This window comes from Cricetulus griseus, chromosome 5 (assembly GCF_003668045.3).
Source record: "Cricetulus griseus strain 17A/GY chromosome 5, alternate assembly CriGri-PICRH-1.0, whole genome shotgun sequence".
Classification (NCBI taxonomy): domain Eukaryota; kingdom Metazoa; phylum Chordata; class Mammalia; order Rodentia; family Cricetidae; genus Cricetulus; species Cricetulus griseus.
Genome location: NC_048598.1, coordinates 128,370,239 through 128,386,764, shown reverse-complemented (window position 1 = coordinate 128,386,764; position 16,526 = coordinate 128,370,239). Strand labels below are relative to the sequence as shown.

At 39.9% G+C, this 16,526-nt stretch overlaps 1 protein-coding gene across 1 annotated transcript in view; it reads right to left on the bottom strand.

Moving 5' to 3' along the window:
- The window catches only part of Kcnh5 (potassium voltage-gated channel subfamily H member 5), a 292,983-nt gene that overhangs the window by 193,667 nt on the left and 82,790 nt on the right, over positions 1–16,526 (bottom strand). The window contains exon 7 of the mRNA XM_027418254.2: positions 10,987–11,413. Within this exon, the coding sequence (XP_027274055.1) occupies positions 10,987–11,413 (427 nt within the window). The remainder of the gene's footprint in view (positions 1–10,986; positions 11,414–16,526) is intronic.

Below are 16,526 nucleotides of genomic sequence, written 5' to 3'. Positions count from 1 at the left end.
TACAACAGAGATTTTACAATCCATGAAGCCTGAAATACTTACTACCTGGCCCTTCCTAAAAAAAAAAATCATTTAACAGCTTTACATTTAGACACTTGCCATATACCTAGCATCTCAGCCTGTCTTCCTGGGTTAGCACAACAGCTTCCTAGTTGGTTTCTTTGCTAACAGCCATTATCTTCTCCAACCAATCTTCTACATGGAAGAATCAAATTCTTCTGTTTACCCTATATCCTTTTAGGATAAAGGTCAAAGCCCTCCTCAAATGATGAAAAGCCTTTGATGTCTTGGTTTTCCTTCTTTCTCCCCAGACATATATACTTTGTATTCAAGCAAAAGTGAAATGCATGGAGTTTCCACCAAAAGACCAAGCTATCCCATTCTTGTTTGTTTATTTTTCTCTCCCTCTCTCTACTTGGGAAGTATCTGGCCATTTCCCTACTTGGCATCACATTTTAAGTTAGGTGAACTGTATCATTCATCTGCTCACTCAGCATGTGCTCAGTGAACACAACTATCTGCTGGAAGGCAATGATTTCAACTAAATAAACAACGGCAAAGGGACAAACGTACACTATAGTGTTTATTTGTCTTTATTCTTTCACATGAAGTTTTGATTTTGTGTATACAGAGACCTAAGTAGGTTATGGAGGCAGAGATGGATATTAAGATAAGTAGGAAGGTACAGTTGGGGTCGGGAGAGAAATGGCACAGTTCTTCTCTTGTCTGACACCTCAGCTGTATTAACAAGCTTGGTGAGGACCAAGAAACTTCAAGTAGTTGCCACATGCCAATGCCTCCCAAATGGACCAAATAATTCTTACTAATATACAATCTAGTTCCTGAGTCCCAGATCTCAGCACCACACCCAGGCTACTTAATAGACCATTGAGAACATTCCCTGTTTTTTTTTTTTTTTTCTGGAAAAACTCTTTACAGATTCTGAGTGGCCTTGTGAAAAATGTGACTTGACATAAAAAGAAACAGGATATGAAAGAACATTCCTGCAAAGGACAGTTCTATTTTGATAAGGAGTTGGGACTAGAATGTACCTCACAAGGCCTTTTTTTAACCACTGGACTATACATCTGAAAGCATTAACCATAAAAGACTACCTAGAACCATGAACTTTGAGCTCCATAAAATGTGTTGCATCGTGGGATACTCAGTTCATTAAAGAAAAGAGAAGATAAAAGCAAAAATCTTTCTTACAAGCAAGGGTAGAGCAAACACAGAGAACTGACCCAGTTTCCAAAATAAACATTAGGCTTAAAGCTCTCCCCATCTGGCTAAAATGAAAACTCAAGTGAAAATGAGCATGCCCACACTCCATTTCCTACCTACACCACCAGAGTAGACACAAGAGACCATATAACATAGCAGTCAGTGTTATACTGAAATAACTCAAGTGTTACATGGCAGTTGATGGAAGAATGTCCTTAATGTTGGAACAGAGTGACAACTCACTTTTAAGCCTTTCTGTATATCCATCTGGGTCAGATAACCTCTTAGGTCTCCATGGGTACATGTGAAAATATCTTTTGTTCCCAGAGCCAAGTGCATCAGAGCCAAGTGCATTTCAGCTAGTCCCAGTGCCTCAGTTCTACATGGAAAAACACTTCCCTTTCCATACACTTTCCAAAAGCGTATTTCCTTTTCTTCATAATACTACCCTGTTGTCCTTCTCATAACTTTATTGGGTATGTTGCATAGAAGACACTCCTCTTCTTCATACAGCAACACACCACTCTATGAATAAAACATGAAACCCCTTGTGACACCATCTCTTTCCCACATACTAGAGTGCCCCACCCCATGGACAGTGGTGTAACCATGTGAAAGGACACCAGGATTTATGGAGTATCAGCATTTTAAAAAGTGATAGAAATACCATTCATTCAATTACTACATTTAACATTTAAAAAATTAAAACCCACAGAGACTTAAAGACTGGATAATATGGTTCTTCAGGACTTTGCACCCATTAAATTTATGTTCACTCAATCTCTAGGTCTTCCATTCTCTGTTGATTCTTTCCAAGTAAAAAGGTGTCAAGGCAAAGTCCATAACCTCAGTTTGACCCTTAGTATGAATTGTACAGAGACGCTGAATGAGTTCACTCACCATGTGAGTTAGGCTGCCTCAATCCAGTAACTAAAAAACAATAGAAAGATAAAAAGAAACAATAATAGAAAGAATAAATAATGTCTTAAGTAAAATGGATGCTCAAAGTCCAACCTGGTAGCCCTTTGATACATGTTGTCTGTGTACTTAATAATATATTCAATATAAGATTAAAACAAATGCACATATACAGATATATACTTGGAGAAAAATTACTAATTATGTATGAATAAGAGTTATCTACAACTTGCTTTTATTCATGTTTCTCTGTTTTATGAAATTGTAATAAAGAAGCAAACAGAGTTCTGTGTGATGGTTAGATTCAACTAAAATGCAAGTTGTATGATAATTTAGTAATAAAGTAAATTACTTTCTTGATGAACCTTTAGAAGAAGATTCATAAAAATACATTAAGACAAGAGGATAATCACATTAGAAAAAAGTCTACACTCATATCCTGTTGTTTTATAGCCATCAAAACAAATTATCAGTGTGCTAAGGTGTTTTTTGAATAGCTGCAAAATTAGATACTCTACTGATCTTTAGAAAATGAAAAATTATTAGGATTCAATAACAAGATTATGTAAATGAAGTGGATTAGAAACCATTTCACGAAGACATCATTAAGTATTTACTGAGCAAATTAGCAAAGAGATTACCCACTTCTTGATTTAACAAAAACAAATCTGCTATTCTCCACAACTGCTGCAGAACTGAACTGCCAGGATACTCTCTTGCTAACAGGTTTTGATAGTGAATTTCATGAATGCCAAGAGGACAACAGACTCATTCACAAATGGATAGATTCTGCACTGGAGAGGATATGATTGTGTTGTTAATGTGATGGCTACTCCCAGAACTAGAGAGGTCACTCCAGACAGAGAGTATGCCAAACCTAGAAAGAGACACATTTGAAGTCAAAAAAGTATGATTGAAGACATATATTAAGAACCAAGAAATCAATTCAGGTTGAATAAATGGATTCTCCACATTGGACAAACCTAAAATTGAAGGACTTTAAGTTAAAAAGTTCTCCAGTAGCAGATAACAGAGATATATTGGGATCCTGGGAACAGAGTAAATAGCTTGAGAAATATTGGGAACAGGCCAAAGTTCCATATCTATTTCCCCTAAATTATACTTCCTGGAAGGAGTACAAAGGCTGTATGATTCGGGAAGTTCAAGAAACTTACAAGGTCCAGGAAGTTCCTGAAACTTATTAGACTTGAGGAGCTCAGAAAGTTACAGGATTCATAAGGTTCCTCAAAATGGTTATAAAGGCAGTAGACAACTTCTGGAGAAAGGGAGACTCTTCAGTGAAGCTGCCTGAAAGTTGCTGAGGCTTTCTTGAGTCATCACCATACTAGGATGGGATTTCTAGTGAGGAAGCTGCTGTCTTTGAGTCACCCATTCTCCTGCAAGTAACTCAAATAAACTCATTGGTTCACCCAACTAGACATAAGCAATCATTTCTTTTATCAGTCATCCATGTCCTATATGAGATGAAAAGATTTGTGTTTACATTCTCCCAAGGAAAAGTCAAATAACGACCATAGTCATAACTTTTTCTTTGAAGATTCTCTGATACCCACAAGAAGAATCATGTAATTAAATTCTTTGACAGAGTCCACATGCAACTTAGCATTATGTGGCAAGATCCTGGACTTCAGAAAACACCATAAAAGAAAGAAAAGATTCATAGGGGACAGAGGAACTGGATTGGCTACCACGAAAATCTCTGAATTTTGCTGCATGGAATGGAAATTTCAAGTGGCTTTCCCCAGAATAGAACAAGACATCATTTATGAGTAGTGATTATTTTTCTGTTAGGCAGTTGACATTGCTGGTATCTGCATCAACTTTTTTTTCAATTTCAGAATGTCTATTTTCAAAAAAGATTTTATATCTTTATTTTTATTAATTAAATTTTTCACTTATTTTACATCCTGACCACAGCTTCTCTTCCACCTTGTCCCATTCCCACCTTCTGCCTCCCTTTTGCTCCCCTTCCCCAATCCACCTCTGCTCAGAAAGTGGCAGGGTACCAACAAAGCATGGCATATCAAGTTGAGGTAGGACTAAGCTCCTCTATTTATACTAAGGGCTGACAGCTAGGGAGCCTGCATAGGACTGCCCTAGACCCTCTGTGTATGTGTGATGGTTGCATGGCTTAGTCTACTTGTGGGACTCCTGGAAGAGGGAGCAGTGACTGTTCCTAACACTTTGGCTGACTTTTGGGGATCTGTTCATAATGCTGGATCACCTTTTCCATCAACTTTTTGGTAAAGGTTTTTTCATAGTTATTGTGTTAAAAGGTCCAAAGTGGTACTTTACAGTCAACACAGACTGACTGGATTCCCAACTTAAATGAAAGCATGAAGTTTCCTAACTTCTTTTTCCCCCTTTCTCCTTTTGATACACACACTCACAGAGAGAGAGCATTAAAACCCTGGCAATGATGATGGAAAGCACATACTCAATTCTGAGGCAAGCAATAGTGTGTTTTGCTTATTTTCCTTGGTAGAGAAAATTTTTAAAAAACAAGATTACAAACAGTTGTAACATTAATATTCAGTATTCTGTACGTATGCTTCTAATAAGCCTAGAACTGTACAACCTATAACACTTCATGAATCTGAAAGATTTCTATAAACTTCACAGTATATTGAAGGGAAATATGCCATGAAATCACCAAAGACTGAAGAACTAAGAAGAATATTAAAATGCATTTCCTTGGAACAGTCTGGCTATAGAAGCTGAACTCACACTGAGGCTTAAGCATAAATGTAAGAGCAATTGGCATATGGATGCCAAGTAGCAGAATAGATGGAGAAAATGTCTATTCATGCATTGAAATGAGACAGCAGAAACCCAAGGGAGAAGATGGCCAGACTTAAAACTAGATAGGAACTGAAGATGAGAGGAAGAAGATCTAGGTCTTGCAGATATTGTTAGCCACATACAACATGGAGAATAAAATAGAATCAACCCTAAATCAATAAACTTTTGAAAACCCAACTGGAACTACATGAAAATTTCTGACAAAGGTAGACACAGAGGGAGAGTGAAGGGAGAAAAAACTGGTGATGCAGCTGCTAGCTGTCTTCTTATACCTTGTGCCAATAGGCCAACTGAGAGACTTGGGGTAGGCCAAAACAACTACCACAGTTTCTAGAATCCCAAAGAAAAACAAATGTAGATGAGCAGGAAGAGTGCACATCTTCCTGGTCGGTCATTTTCATCAAAACCCTATCTGGGGCACACATAAAGATGGGAGCGCCCCCATCATAACCATCGAGGTCCTTTTCAACCTCATTTATTTGCACAGCTCAGTAGGATCAAGCCAGGAATGGTTAGGAATTGTTCGGGTGTTGAGGGTACAGAAGTACAAAGCAACAACCAAAGGCCCTACTCATGAGAAGCTGACATTTTGAAAGAAAAGTGAAACAAGATAAACTCAATTTGAGTTCTTGAATATTTTAAAGAACATGGGTAAATGGTGGAGAATATGGTGACTGGTGTTCACTGAGGTAGTATCTGGTAGGGTAGCTTTAAGGGAACTTATGAGAACATGACTCAGTTGGGACCTGTATGAATTCAGGGTGTAAGTGTTGTGTAGTAGTTTCATCTGGTACTAAACCTTCCATGACAAGGGAAAGCCTTTAAGAAACCAAATGTTCTAAGGAGATGAGACATTCCACGCTGAGGGAGAACACATTAAGCTTAGGAACAACCCCAATAGCTTCAAGAAGTCTCTGAAACTGACTAGATTCACCAGTTCCTTTCCTCTGCAAGCATATACAAGCTAAAAAGACTGCTGAGTGATACCATCAGACAAGCCAAGTTGACTGAAATAAGCAGAGACAAGCCAAATGTTCTGGAAGGAAAGACTGGCTAATGCCCAGAAGAAATTCAAACAAGTTAAGCTACTTGGAAAGGGTACGCTCCAACCTGCTGAACTGCTTGCAAGTTGTGCAGTATGCTTCAGGTTTCCACCTTTTGTGAGGTCACCCATGCTAGAGTGGGACATTGGTGGCACAGATGTCTTTGACTCATTTATGCTCTTTTAAGTGATTCCCTCATCCATATTCTTTTAAGTAACTCCAATAAAACTTATTGGTTCACCAAGTTAGACTTTGGTTGTATCTATACTTTGGTCTATCATTAGTTCTCTATCTAGGATGAGTACCTGTTTGTTTCCATCTCCCCAACAATAAAACCCCACAGCAGTAGGTCAGGATTTGATTGCTGTAAGCAGAGAGAACAAGATTTTACTTGATATGCTCAAAGAAAGCCAGAGACCTAGCATGAACTGGGAGAAAACAGACTAGAGCAAGAAGAATAGAAAATATAAGGGGAAGGTAGGATATGATCTCATCAATAAAGATGGAATAGGCAAATATGCACTATCTAATGCAAATCTCTGATGGGGGCTAAGAGTATTAATCTCTGAGTATAATGCTAAGTCATTGAGAGTCAGTTTAATATTGTTCCAATTTAGCATAATAACAGTAGTAGGTTCTCCCCTAAGGCCTATGACCTATCTAGCCAAATGTTCTTGACTTGACAATGGTGCCAGCAATTGGTTTCCGCTTGTGATGTAGAACTTAAAGCCAATCATATTTAAGAAGTCACAGGATGTTTATGCCACCATTGCATGTGGGCATGTCTTTCTGGGTCAGATAGATTACACTTCTCCTTTGGTAACATGGGTTACCTCCTAGCATTGTGAAAGCTAGCCAGGAGGGACGGTATTTCCATATCAATATCAGCCTGACATCTCTGTTTTGGGTGGCTCAAATACAGTGTCTTCAACAATAGGATCCTTATTATCAGCTCCAAAGGATATCCAATAGCATTGGCAAAATACTGTATTATTTGGGGGGTCTATGGGACCTCACTAGCCAACAACTCCTAAAAAGGTAATACATCCCTGGCATGGGGCTTTTTATTTGTTAGTCTGTGGTATCAAACAGAATCATTGATATCCTATTTAGGGTAACTCCACTTGAACTTTTTTCTATATATGTGTATGTATATTTATTTTAAGAAGCACCTACAATAGTGTGTGTGTGTGTGTGTGTGTGTGAAAAATCCCTCTCAGATGTACCCAGCCACTTGGGTATTAATTCCAGATATAGTCAAGTTGACAACCAAGAATATCCATCAGATCTGAGAGGGATTAGAGGAGTCAATATCATCAAAAACACATTATATGATATTCTCAAAGAACAAATAAAATAAATTTCTACATGTATAGGGCAACAGAGTAAGCAGTGTAGGCTTTGTTTGTGTGCTCTGGAGATACCTGTGCTGGGGAATGGTGCTGTATATTTACTTTAAATGGGGACACTAGACAGAGATTCTAGGAAAAGAATAACAAGGAAAATACAGGAGACTAATTCAATGGCCCAAGCTATAAACAACATTGATTTGATCTTAGGTGGTAAGCTGTGGAAGCACAATTGAGTAATTAAATGTAGTTTGAAGGTCAAGTCAAAAGATTTTGTTGGTGGTGGGTATAACACATGAGAAATCAGGAATCTTGGATGCTTCAAAGCCTTAGGACTTGAGGAGCAAAGGAAATAGGAATGTGTTTCAACTTTTATGTAGTATTTATCTTGCTTTGATTGTGTTACTGATATTCTAGACTACCCAACCAGAAAAAGAGTTCAGCAAGTTCTTTGAAATCTAAGTATATACTTATTTGTAATCCTGGGCATTTATTACAGAGAATTAAGAATTATATCCAAAAAAAACCTGCAGATGTACAAACACCTTTATCTATAATAACTTCAAACTAGAACCAGTCAAAAGGAGTCCAACTTGATAAATCACAAACATACTTGCACATCAGAATCTATAATTGGCATAGGTACAACTAGAAGTTGGCAGAATTCTCACATTGGTTCCCTGTCATGTAGAATGAGGGCTATTGTGGTTAGAAAGCCTTTAGAGTTGCCTCTGCCAAGGAGAAGAGTGAATTGAATCAAAAGAAGTATCGCATCCCTGGAGGAATTGCAGAAATTAGTGCCACCATCAAGGACTTGAAATATGCAGGGATGGTGATTCCCACCACATTTCCTTTTAATTCTCCTATCTGGTCAATGCATAAGACAGGTGGACCATGGAGAATGACAGTTGACTATGGAAAACTCAATCAAGTAGTGACTCCAATTGCAGCTGCTGTGCCAGATGTGGCATCCTTACTTGAGCAGATTAACACATCTCCTGGTACATGGTATGCAGCTATTGATCTAGAAAATGCCTTTTTCTCAGTACCTGTCCATAAAGACCACCAGAAGCTATTTGTTTTCAGTTGGCAAGGCCAGCAGTAAACTGTTATGGTTTTACCTCAGGGATATATTAACTCTTCAGATCTGTGTCATAACTTAGTTTGAATAGCTTTTGATCATCTGTTTCTTTCACAAAATATCACATTGGCTCATGATATTGAAAACATTATGCTGATTGAACCAAGTAAGCAGGAGGTAGCAACCATTTTGAACTCACTGCTAACACATATATCAGAGAATGGGTAAAAATTCCATTCAAACTACATGGGCCTTCTACCTCAGTGAAATACTTATAAGTCCAGTATGTGGGATCTCTGGGGACATTTCTTCCAAGGTAAAGAATAAGTTATTGCACCTGGTCCCTCCCACCACCAAGAGAGAAGTCTAATATTTAGAGCACCTATTTGGATTCTGGACAATGTGCATTCTTCCCTTGAGTGTGTTACTCTGGCTCATATGCCAAGTGACTCAGAAAGTTCTAGTTTTGAGTATGGCCTGGTACAGGCTGTTCTACCACTTGGACAATATCATCCAGGAGATCAAATAATACTTGTGGTGTCAATGGTAGTTAGGGATACTGCTTAGAGCCTTTGGAGCAAGAGTCTACCATCAATTGTGGATCACTATTCTCCCTTTGAGAGATAGCTCTTGGCCCACTATCAAGCTTTAGTAGAAATGGAACGTTTGACAATGGACCACAAAGCGATGACCACAAATGAGATGAGATGGACCACAAATGAGATGAGATGCCCATCGTGAGCTGTGTTTTATCTGACCCATCAATCCCTAAAGTAGATGTGCATAGCAGCAATCTATTATCAAATGGAAGTGGTATACACATGATCAGGCCAGAGTAGGCTCTGAAGGAACAAGCAAGTTCCATGAAGAAGTTGGCCAAATGACTATGGTTTCTACTCCCATAACAATGTACCGATGGCCTCATGGGGTGTTCCCTGTGGTGGACTGACTGAGGGGGAGACTAGGGGCTATTTTACTGATGGTTCTGCATCCAGAGGTAGACAGCTGGTGCATTACAACCCCTTTCTGTGACAACCCCAAAAAACCCTGGTGAAGGGAAGTCTTCACAGTGGGCAGAACTTCTGGCAGTTCACATAGCCATTATTCAAAATAAAAAAGGTTACCAAATTTTAGGTCTGTATAAGAATCAAGCAACATGTATTTCATAAGCATTAAAAGCAGGTTAGTGCTGAATTCTACATTCAAAAGAATGTCTTCTTTTTTTACATTATTGCCCAAATATCTTTTTGATGTATCAGTTTAATTCATCATGGAAGGTCTGTGTGTATGTGGAAGATGTTTCCCCTCAAGGCCCCTAGGATAGATAGCACCTGCTTTCTAATCCTCCCTCTCACTGAAACCCTAATCCACACTTAGAACCTGGGTATTCTTGTCTCTGTGATTCTACTTTAACATGATGGTTAAAGTAGCATTGCTGCTCTAATAGCTTCCCCACACTAAAGTATGAATGCGTAAATTCAAGCTATTCATTATTCAGGACAGCCAATAACCCTGAACTCTAAAAATCTATCTCATGAATGCCCATATCTGAAGCTCTACAATTTGGAGCCTCGGGGTGCGGGGTGGGGGGAGGCTTACACCGACATTAATGATAATGACTTCAAAGGTTATGACATACGTTAATAGTGACTGCTTCTTCAGCACAACTCTATTAAAATTACTCTAGGTGTCTGAACTAATCTTGAATGAGTCAGGTAGGTCAGCATGAAGGTGGAAATGCCTGACCTGAAAACTTTCCTTCAAAACATTTTGAAACAGTATCTAAGGTTTGTACAGCTTTCATGCCTGAAACTCTGATGCCATTCAGTCAGAATATGGGGGCAGAGCACATGGTCTCTAAGTCTTTGAAAAGGAATTCTGCTATCGAGAACATCACCAAGTCACATTAGTCAGGAATGTATACTGATTCTTGGACCCTTCTCACTGCTAAAGGTCTCCAGTTCACCAATCCTTTCATTCTCTTATCACAAACTCAATTGACTACAGTGTTTGACAAAAGACTACATTAATGAATTTATTTTCACTCGTCCTCATTATAAAAAAATACATCAAACTATATCCTGAAGTCCACTTTAATTCAGAAATTCGGTTATTGACTAAAATATTTTCTAACGTATGGTCTTACATCATATCCCATCTGCTCTTTTAGAGATCCGACTGCCAACAAAACCTACAGAATGTGCCAGACACCTCCTGTCTAGATAGCAGAGCTAGTTCCTTCTCAAGAGCTGCCAGGTACAACACCATTCATGGAATCAAATCACAGACTCCCCAGTCTGAGTTTTCTATCATCCCCCCATGCTGTTTTTCATGTACTAATGCATTCTAAAGAGTGAAATACGTTCCCTGCATTTTTATTTCCTAGGGCTGAATCAAAAGTAAACCAATTGCAAATGGTTTCAATTAAAACCTTTCTTAAGAAAAAGTAGATCATTTCAATCCAGTCAAGAGTTTGAAGCCAGGAAGAAAAAAAAAATTCAAACACTAAAATCATTTTTAATAGAGAAAGGGAAAAAAAGGTACTTACAGCCAACCATCATCATGGCTACTGAGAACATCTTCTCCACATCTGTGGTGGGAGCTATGTTTCCAAATCCTATGGTTGTAAGGCTCGTCATGGTGAAGTAGAGGGAGGACACGTACAGGGAATCCTTGCTGGGTCCTCCTTCCCAGATCCCTGCACTGGTATTGTAGCGATATGGAGTCCCAATGCTCAAGGCCAACTGGTAGAGCCAGCTGTCTATTTGAATGGTGTTGGTGACTTCATCAATGACCTCATAGTCTCCAATGCTATACCAGATGCAGGCCAGCCAGTGGGCAACCAATCCAAACACGCACACCAGGAGCACAAGGACTGCAGCTCCATACTCCAGGTAATGGTCCAGCTTCCTAGCAACACGGCCCAGGCGTAAGAGGCGCACTACCTTTAAAGAACTGAAGAGGCTGCTGATTCCCTGTACAAATGAAAAAAAAATATAGGAGATGATATAATAGGCTACTTTTAGGAATTTGATCGCCAAATTATATTAAAAGCATACATATAAGAAAACTCCTATCTTAAGTAATTAAGAAAAAACCAAAGCCGTAAAGATTTTTATTTAAAATGCAAATTCCATTCTACCCAGGATTAGAATATTTTCTCAAAATTTACTAGCGGAAACAAGTTCCCACTGGCTAAGAACTGTTCATTCTGAGAGAAATACAGCTTTCAAATGCACTCTGCACAGGGTATATGTAGATGAAGAGGTAGCACATCCAGGCTCCTTCCTTTCTCTTGCTATGAAAGTTTCCATTTATTCCTTACTCTCTAATAAGTAAAAACTGCACCTTCTGAATGGGGAAACCCAGTCTCACTAACAAGAAAACAATAAATGCTTCTATGTGAATGGGAACAAAAAGCAAAGATCATCATTATTTCCACTGTGACTTGTCCCAGCCTGGATGAACAGAGCTAAACCTAGGGCTGGTACACGGACTCCAAATTCCCTCTGGCCTCTAGCAATAATCACAGAGACAATATCCAAAGTCAGAGCAGAAGAACATTCATATTTTGTTGAGAAATTTCTCAAAATCAAGGAAAGTCCCGTAGTCACTGTTTTTGGAAGCATATGATAGGCTACCACCTGGGGGCAGGGTGAAGGGGTAAAGAGGTGGAGGGGTGGAGGGGCAAGGAAAATGCATCCCTGACACAGATTGCAAAACAGAAGAAAATTAAAACAATGGCTTGGGATGCTCTCACCTGCAAATCAAGTAAAGGCTATGACCTGCTTACTGTGAATTCTGTTTCCCAGATGGTGGAGAGAGGGTCCACCATCACCTACTCTGAGGGACTGATGAGGCAGAACAGAGATGACCATAACAAGACTCTAATCACAGAATGTTGAAGCTCTTGACATTTGGGGGGGGGAGTTCAGAATGCTTCTACTCTATTATACTTTTTGTACCACAAAAATTTTTGAAGAGAAAGAAAAACCAGAGCACAAGAAGCAGAAGCAACAGATCCTGAAGAGGAGAGAAGCAGCAGGTCATTCTGGCAGTTTCATCTCCACCTGGCTTTCCTTAGGCTGGCCTCCATTACACCCGCCAGCTCTCAGATGCTGTGACATATAAACAGCCTTGAAATAAGTTCCCATTTCACTTGAACATTTGGAGTGAAAATAAGAGACTGAACTTTTAGTAGTTAAAAGAAGTAGTATTAGGGCTGAGGACACAACTCAATCAGTAAAGCGCTTGCTGCTCTAGCATGGGGAACCTGTGTTCTATCCCCAGAAACCATGTAAAAGAGGTCAGGCATGGTGGCAGATGCTTGTAATACAGCACTGGGGAGGCAGAAACAGGAGGATCCGGTTTCCGGTCGGAGACTCTATCTCAAAAACTAAAATAAAATGAAAATAAGGTGGACAGTGTGTGAGGCGGAGCAATTCCTAGACACATACACAAATGTATACATAAACAAAAGAAAAAAGAAAGAAGGGAAGGAGGGAGGGAAGAAGGGAGGAAGGAAAAACTAAGAAAAATAGACATTATACAGTAACATCAATGTTATAGAGTAAGAATGTTTAAGACAGCTCAGAAATACTCAAATATGGAGATGTATCATTGTAAATAAGAAAGAAAACACAAGGGCTTTGGAGCATATCTGCATGCTGGGCTCTGGGTGGAGTGCTAGGGACATTAAGATAAATACTCCTGGCCTCTGCTTTAAAGGAACTCAAAATTGAAATGCATGAAAACTCAGAGTTCAATTTTTTTAAATGCTGCTGTGGATGCTGTTTTTTTTAGGTAGCTTGAATCTGTGAAGAAATGCTGGGGCTTCTCTCTAAATGCTGAACAGAAAATAATCCTTTTGTGGTGACACCTTGTTTGTACAAATAAAGCCTGTCTGAAGATCAGAGGATGGAGCTTGCCAGTAGCTAACCATAGAGGTCTGGAGGTCTGTACAGACAGACAGAAAGTGAGATGGCAGGGCAGAGAGAGGATATAAGTGGGAAGAAACAGAAACTTGCTCTTTTCCACTGGGAAGCTAATGAGATAAAGGTGGGTTTGGCTTGCTCCTCCTTCTCTCTGATCTCTCAGCATTTTCCTCTGTATCTGACTCTGGGTTTTTATTATTTAGAACAATTAAGAACTCCATTTACATCATTTCTGATTGAATCCTTCTCCATTAAAAACAAAAGGAAAATGAGCAGATGAGATATTTTTACCCCACTTGAACTAATAAATTGCCATAAGCCCTTGCTAGAATGCACAAGTCAGAATTCACCAGAATTGGAGTCCCAAAGAGAGAGAGATTTATTTGAAAGCAATCGGGCCAGTCAAACCACAACTTCTGTCAGAGCCACGCACTCCTAAGCCTGTTTTCCACATCGTGGCCCAATTTCACTTCCTGATCATAGGTTTGGCCATAAGTTCCATGACAACCTTTTTTTCTTTTTAACTTGTTTTTAACCAACTCCCCAACTGGTATTCCTTGCAAAAATTATCTTCCAAGGCTACCCTCCTCCAATATCTTTCATGGCCTGGAGTTGTCATCATGAGTGTGGCTAGCCACATTAAAGTGTCATTGGTCTTATGCATACGAATGGATGACCCCCCCAAGACCTCTTCTCTGAGCATTCAATAGAAATCACTCTTAAGTTTCATATACAAGAGGCAAATGCCTGCTATATGTTTCCATGTGGACGTCCCATAGGTTTCAAAGGTCTGAAAGGGGCAGGGACGCTTCATTCTCACAACTCAGTACCTTACCCCTTGTCCTGTGACACATCACTGTCACCCACCTGGTCCCTGAATCTCAACTCTTCCCTCTTTCTTATAAGTTCTAGGCTGTTCATTGCTCACAGTGCCCAAGAGAGCGACATTTACCCAGACAACAAATCTATCAAAATGTTCCTTTCTTATTTATTTATACAGTCATGCTTTGGGCATGTTTTCATGTTTTGTTTTGTGTCGTTCATTGTCGATGCTTCTGTATTTGTTGTACTTGTGTGACTAGTCCCAAATCACACTGTACAAGCTACCAGCGTAGAATCTTTAAAACATGCATCAGTCAAATCATGTTCCTTTCTGACCTAAACCATTTTCTACTAGCTTACTATTCATGGGATTAAACATTGCTTGCCTACTCTCACATGTGAACCCTTGTTACCTGGTCCTCACACATCCCAGCCACTCCTCTATATGATTGCTAAGCAGTTGCAGGATCTACTAGGTACAGGGAACAGAATCTCAGGCTGTTCTATGCCCTGATGCAACTGGTTCATTCCCTCTATTTAAATAATCTTTTCCTCCCATTTTCTTCGTGGCTAGGATCTTTTTTTGTTGTTGCAGATTTTTTTATTTGAATTAGAAACAAGATTGTTTTACATGGCAATCCCAGTTCCCTTCTCCTTCCCGTCCTCCCCTACCACCCCCCCTCCAACTAAAACCCTACCTATCACATATCCTTTCTGCTCCCCCGGAGGGTGAGGCCTTCCATAGGGTGTCATCAGAGTCTATCATATCCTTTGGGATATGGTCTAGGCCCACCCCCGTGTGTCGTGGCTCAGGGAGTATTCCTCTATGTGGAATGGGCTCCCAAAGTCCACACCTATGCTAGGGATAAGTACTGAACTACTACAGGAGGTCCTGTAGATTTTCGAGGTTTCCTCACTGAAACCCTTGTTCCTGGGGTCTGGATCAGTCCCATGCTGGTATCCCAGCTATCAGTCTGGGGAGCGAGAGCTCCCCGATGTTCAGGTCAGCTGTTTCTGTGGGTTTCACCAGCCTGGTCTGTACCCCTTTGCTATTTATTCGTCCTTCTCTGGTGGCTAGTGTCTTGTGTCATGGAAATATTCTCCCCTCCACTATCCTCATTGTCATGCTCTCACTTTCTCTTCCCACTGAGAACTGGGTGTTGAGTTTTGTGCTATCATACACTCTTTGCACATCTCTAGTAAAACAATTATCACAATCACACTTTATTACAAATCTGTCCATGCATGGCATGCCAGGAAACTGTAAACTCCTTAAGGAGTGTATCTATTGTCAATTACCAACCTGGCAGTTGAAGCTACATTAAGCAGTCAATACAGTCAATAAAATGAAGGAGTAACTTTTAGAATAAGCAAGTGTGGGGATGGATGTGGAGTCCTTTGATTACAGCTAACAAACTGACTTGACAAGAAACAGTCAGTGTAACTTTGCAATGCAAGAACGGAATTCATCAATGAAAATGAAAGGGAAATTCTATCTCTGCAATGACCAGACCAAGCATTCAGGGCACACAGTAGATATATTCACAAGAAGGCTGTGGAAAAATAACTAAAATTCATAGACTTTGAGAAATGGGGAAGAAATTGAAGAAACAGAGAATAGGCAGGACACAGCTAGACTCCAAAACTGTGTGAGGGTGAGTGCATTTGGTGCAAGCCTAACGTGAGCAGCCTGGCTCATGGTTGGACTGAAATGAATGGAGGGATGTGCCAAAGACATCAACAGCCATGTGCCGTGTTCCCAATGCAGCCAGCCAAGCAAAAGGTTGGATCATTTACTGCTGCTTCATAAAGATAGACTGGGGGACAAAAATACCACATATTTGGTACTGTTCTCAGTGTTTTCCATATGTGTGCTCATTTATTCCCTAAAACAATCCTGTGTGATAAGCATCATGAAAACATGGTGCAGAAAAGTTTGCTTGTTTCATAAAGTTCACATAGCTAATAGAGAAAGGCTCTGAGAACAAACATGAGCAATCTGGCTTCAGACTCCTTGCTTATTCTGCCTTACTATGCCAAGACCACAAGCACTAAATAGAAAGATGGCTCAAATGGGGAGCACTCTTTATAGGCCCTGCCTAAAAGATGTCATACAATGACATATGTAAGCCCTTTTGGCAGGACTCAGTCACAGCAAAGATCAACAGAGCATGGTCTCTGGGGTCACCTAGTCCTGCGACACATAGCAAGTAATTTTACTTTACAGTCGTGGGATTCTGACCTTCAGCACTCACAAGATGGCAGAGAGGCTTCAGGGTCACAGCAAGCAAGTAGTGAAAGCATCATCCAGGCCCAACCCTCCAGGTTCTTG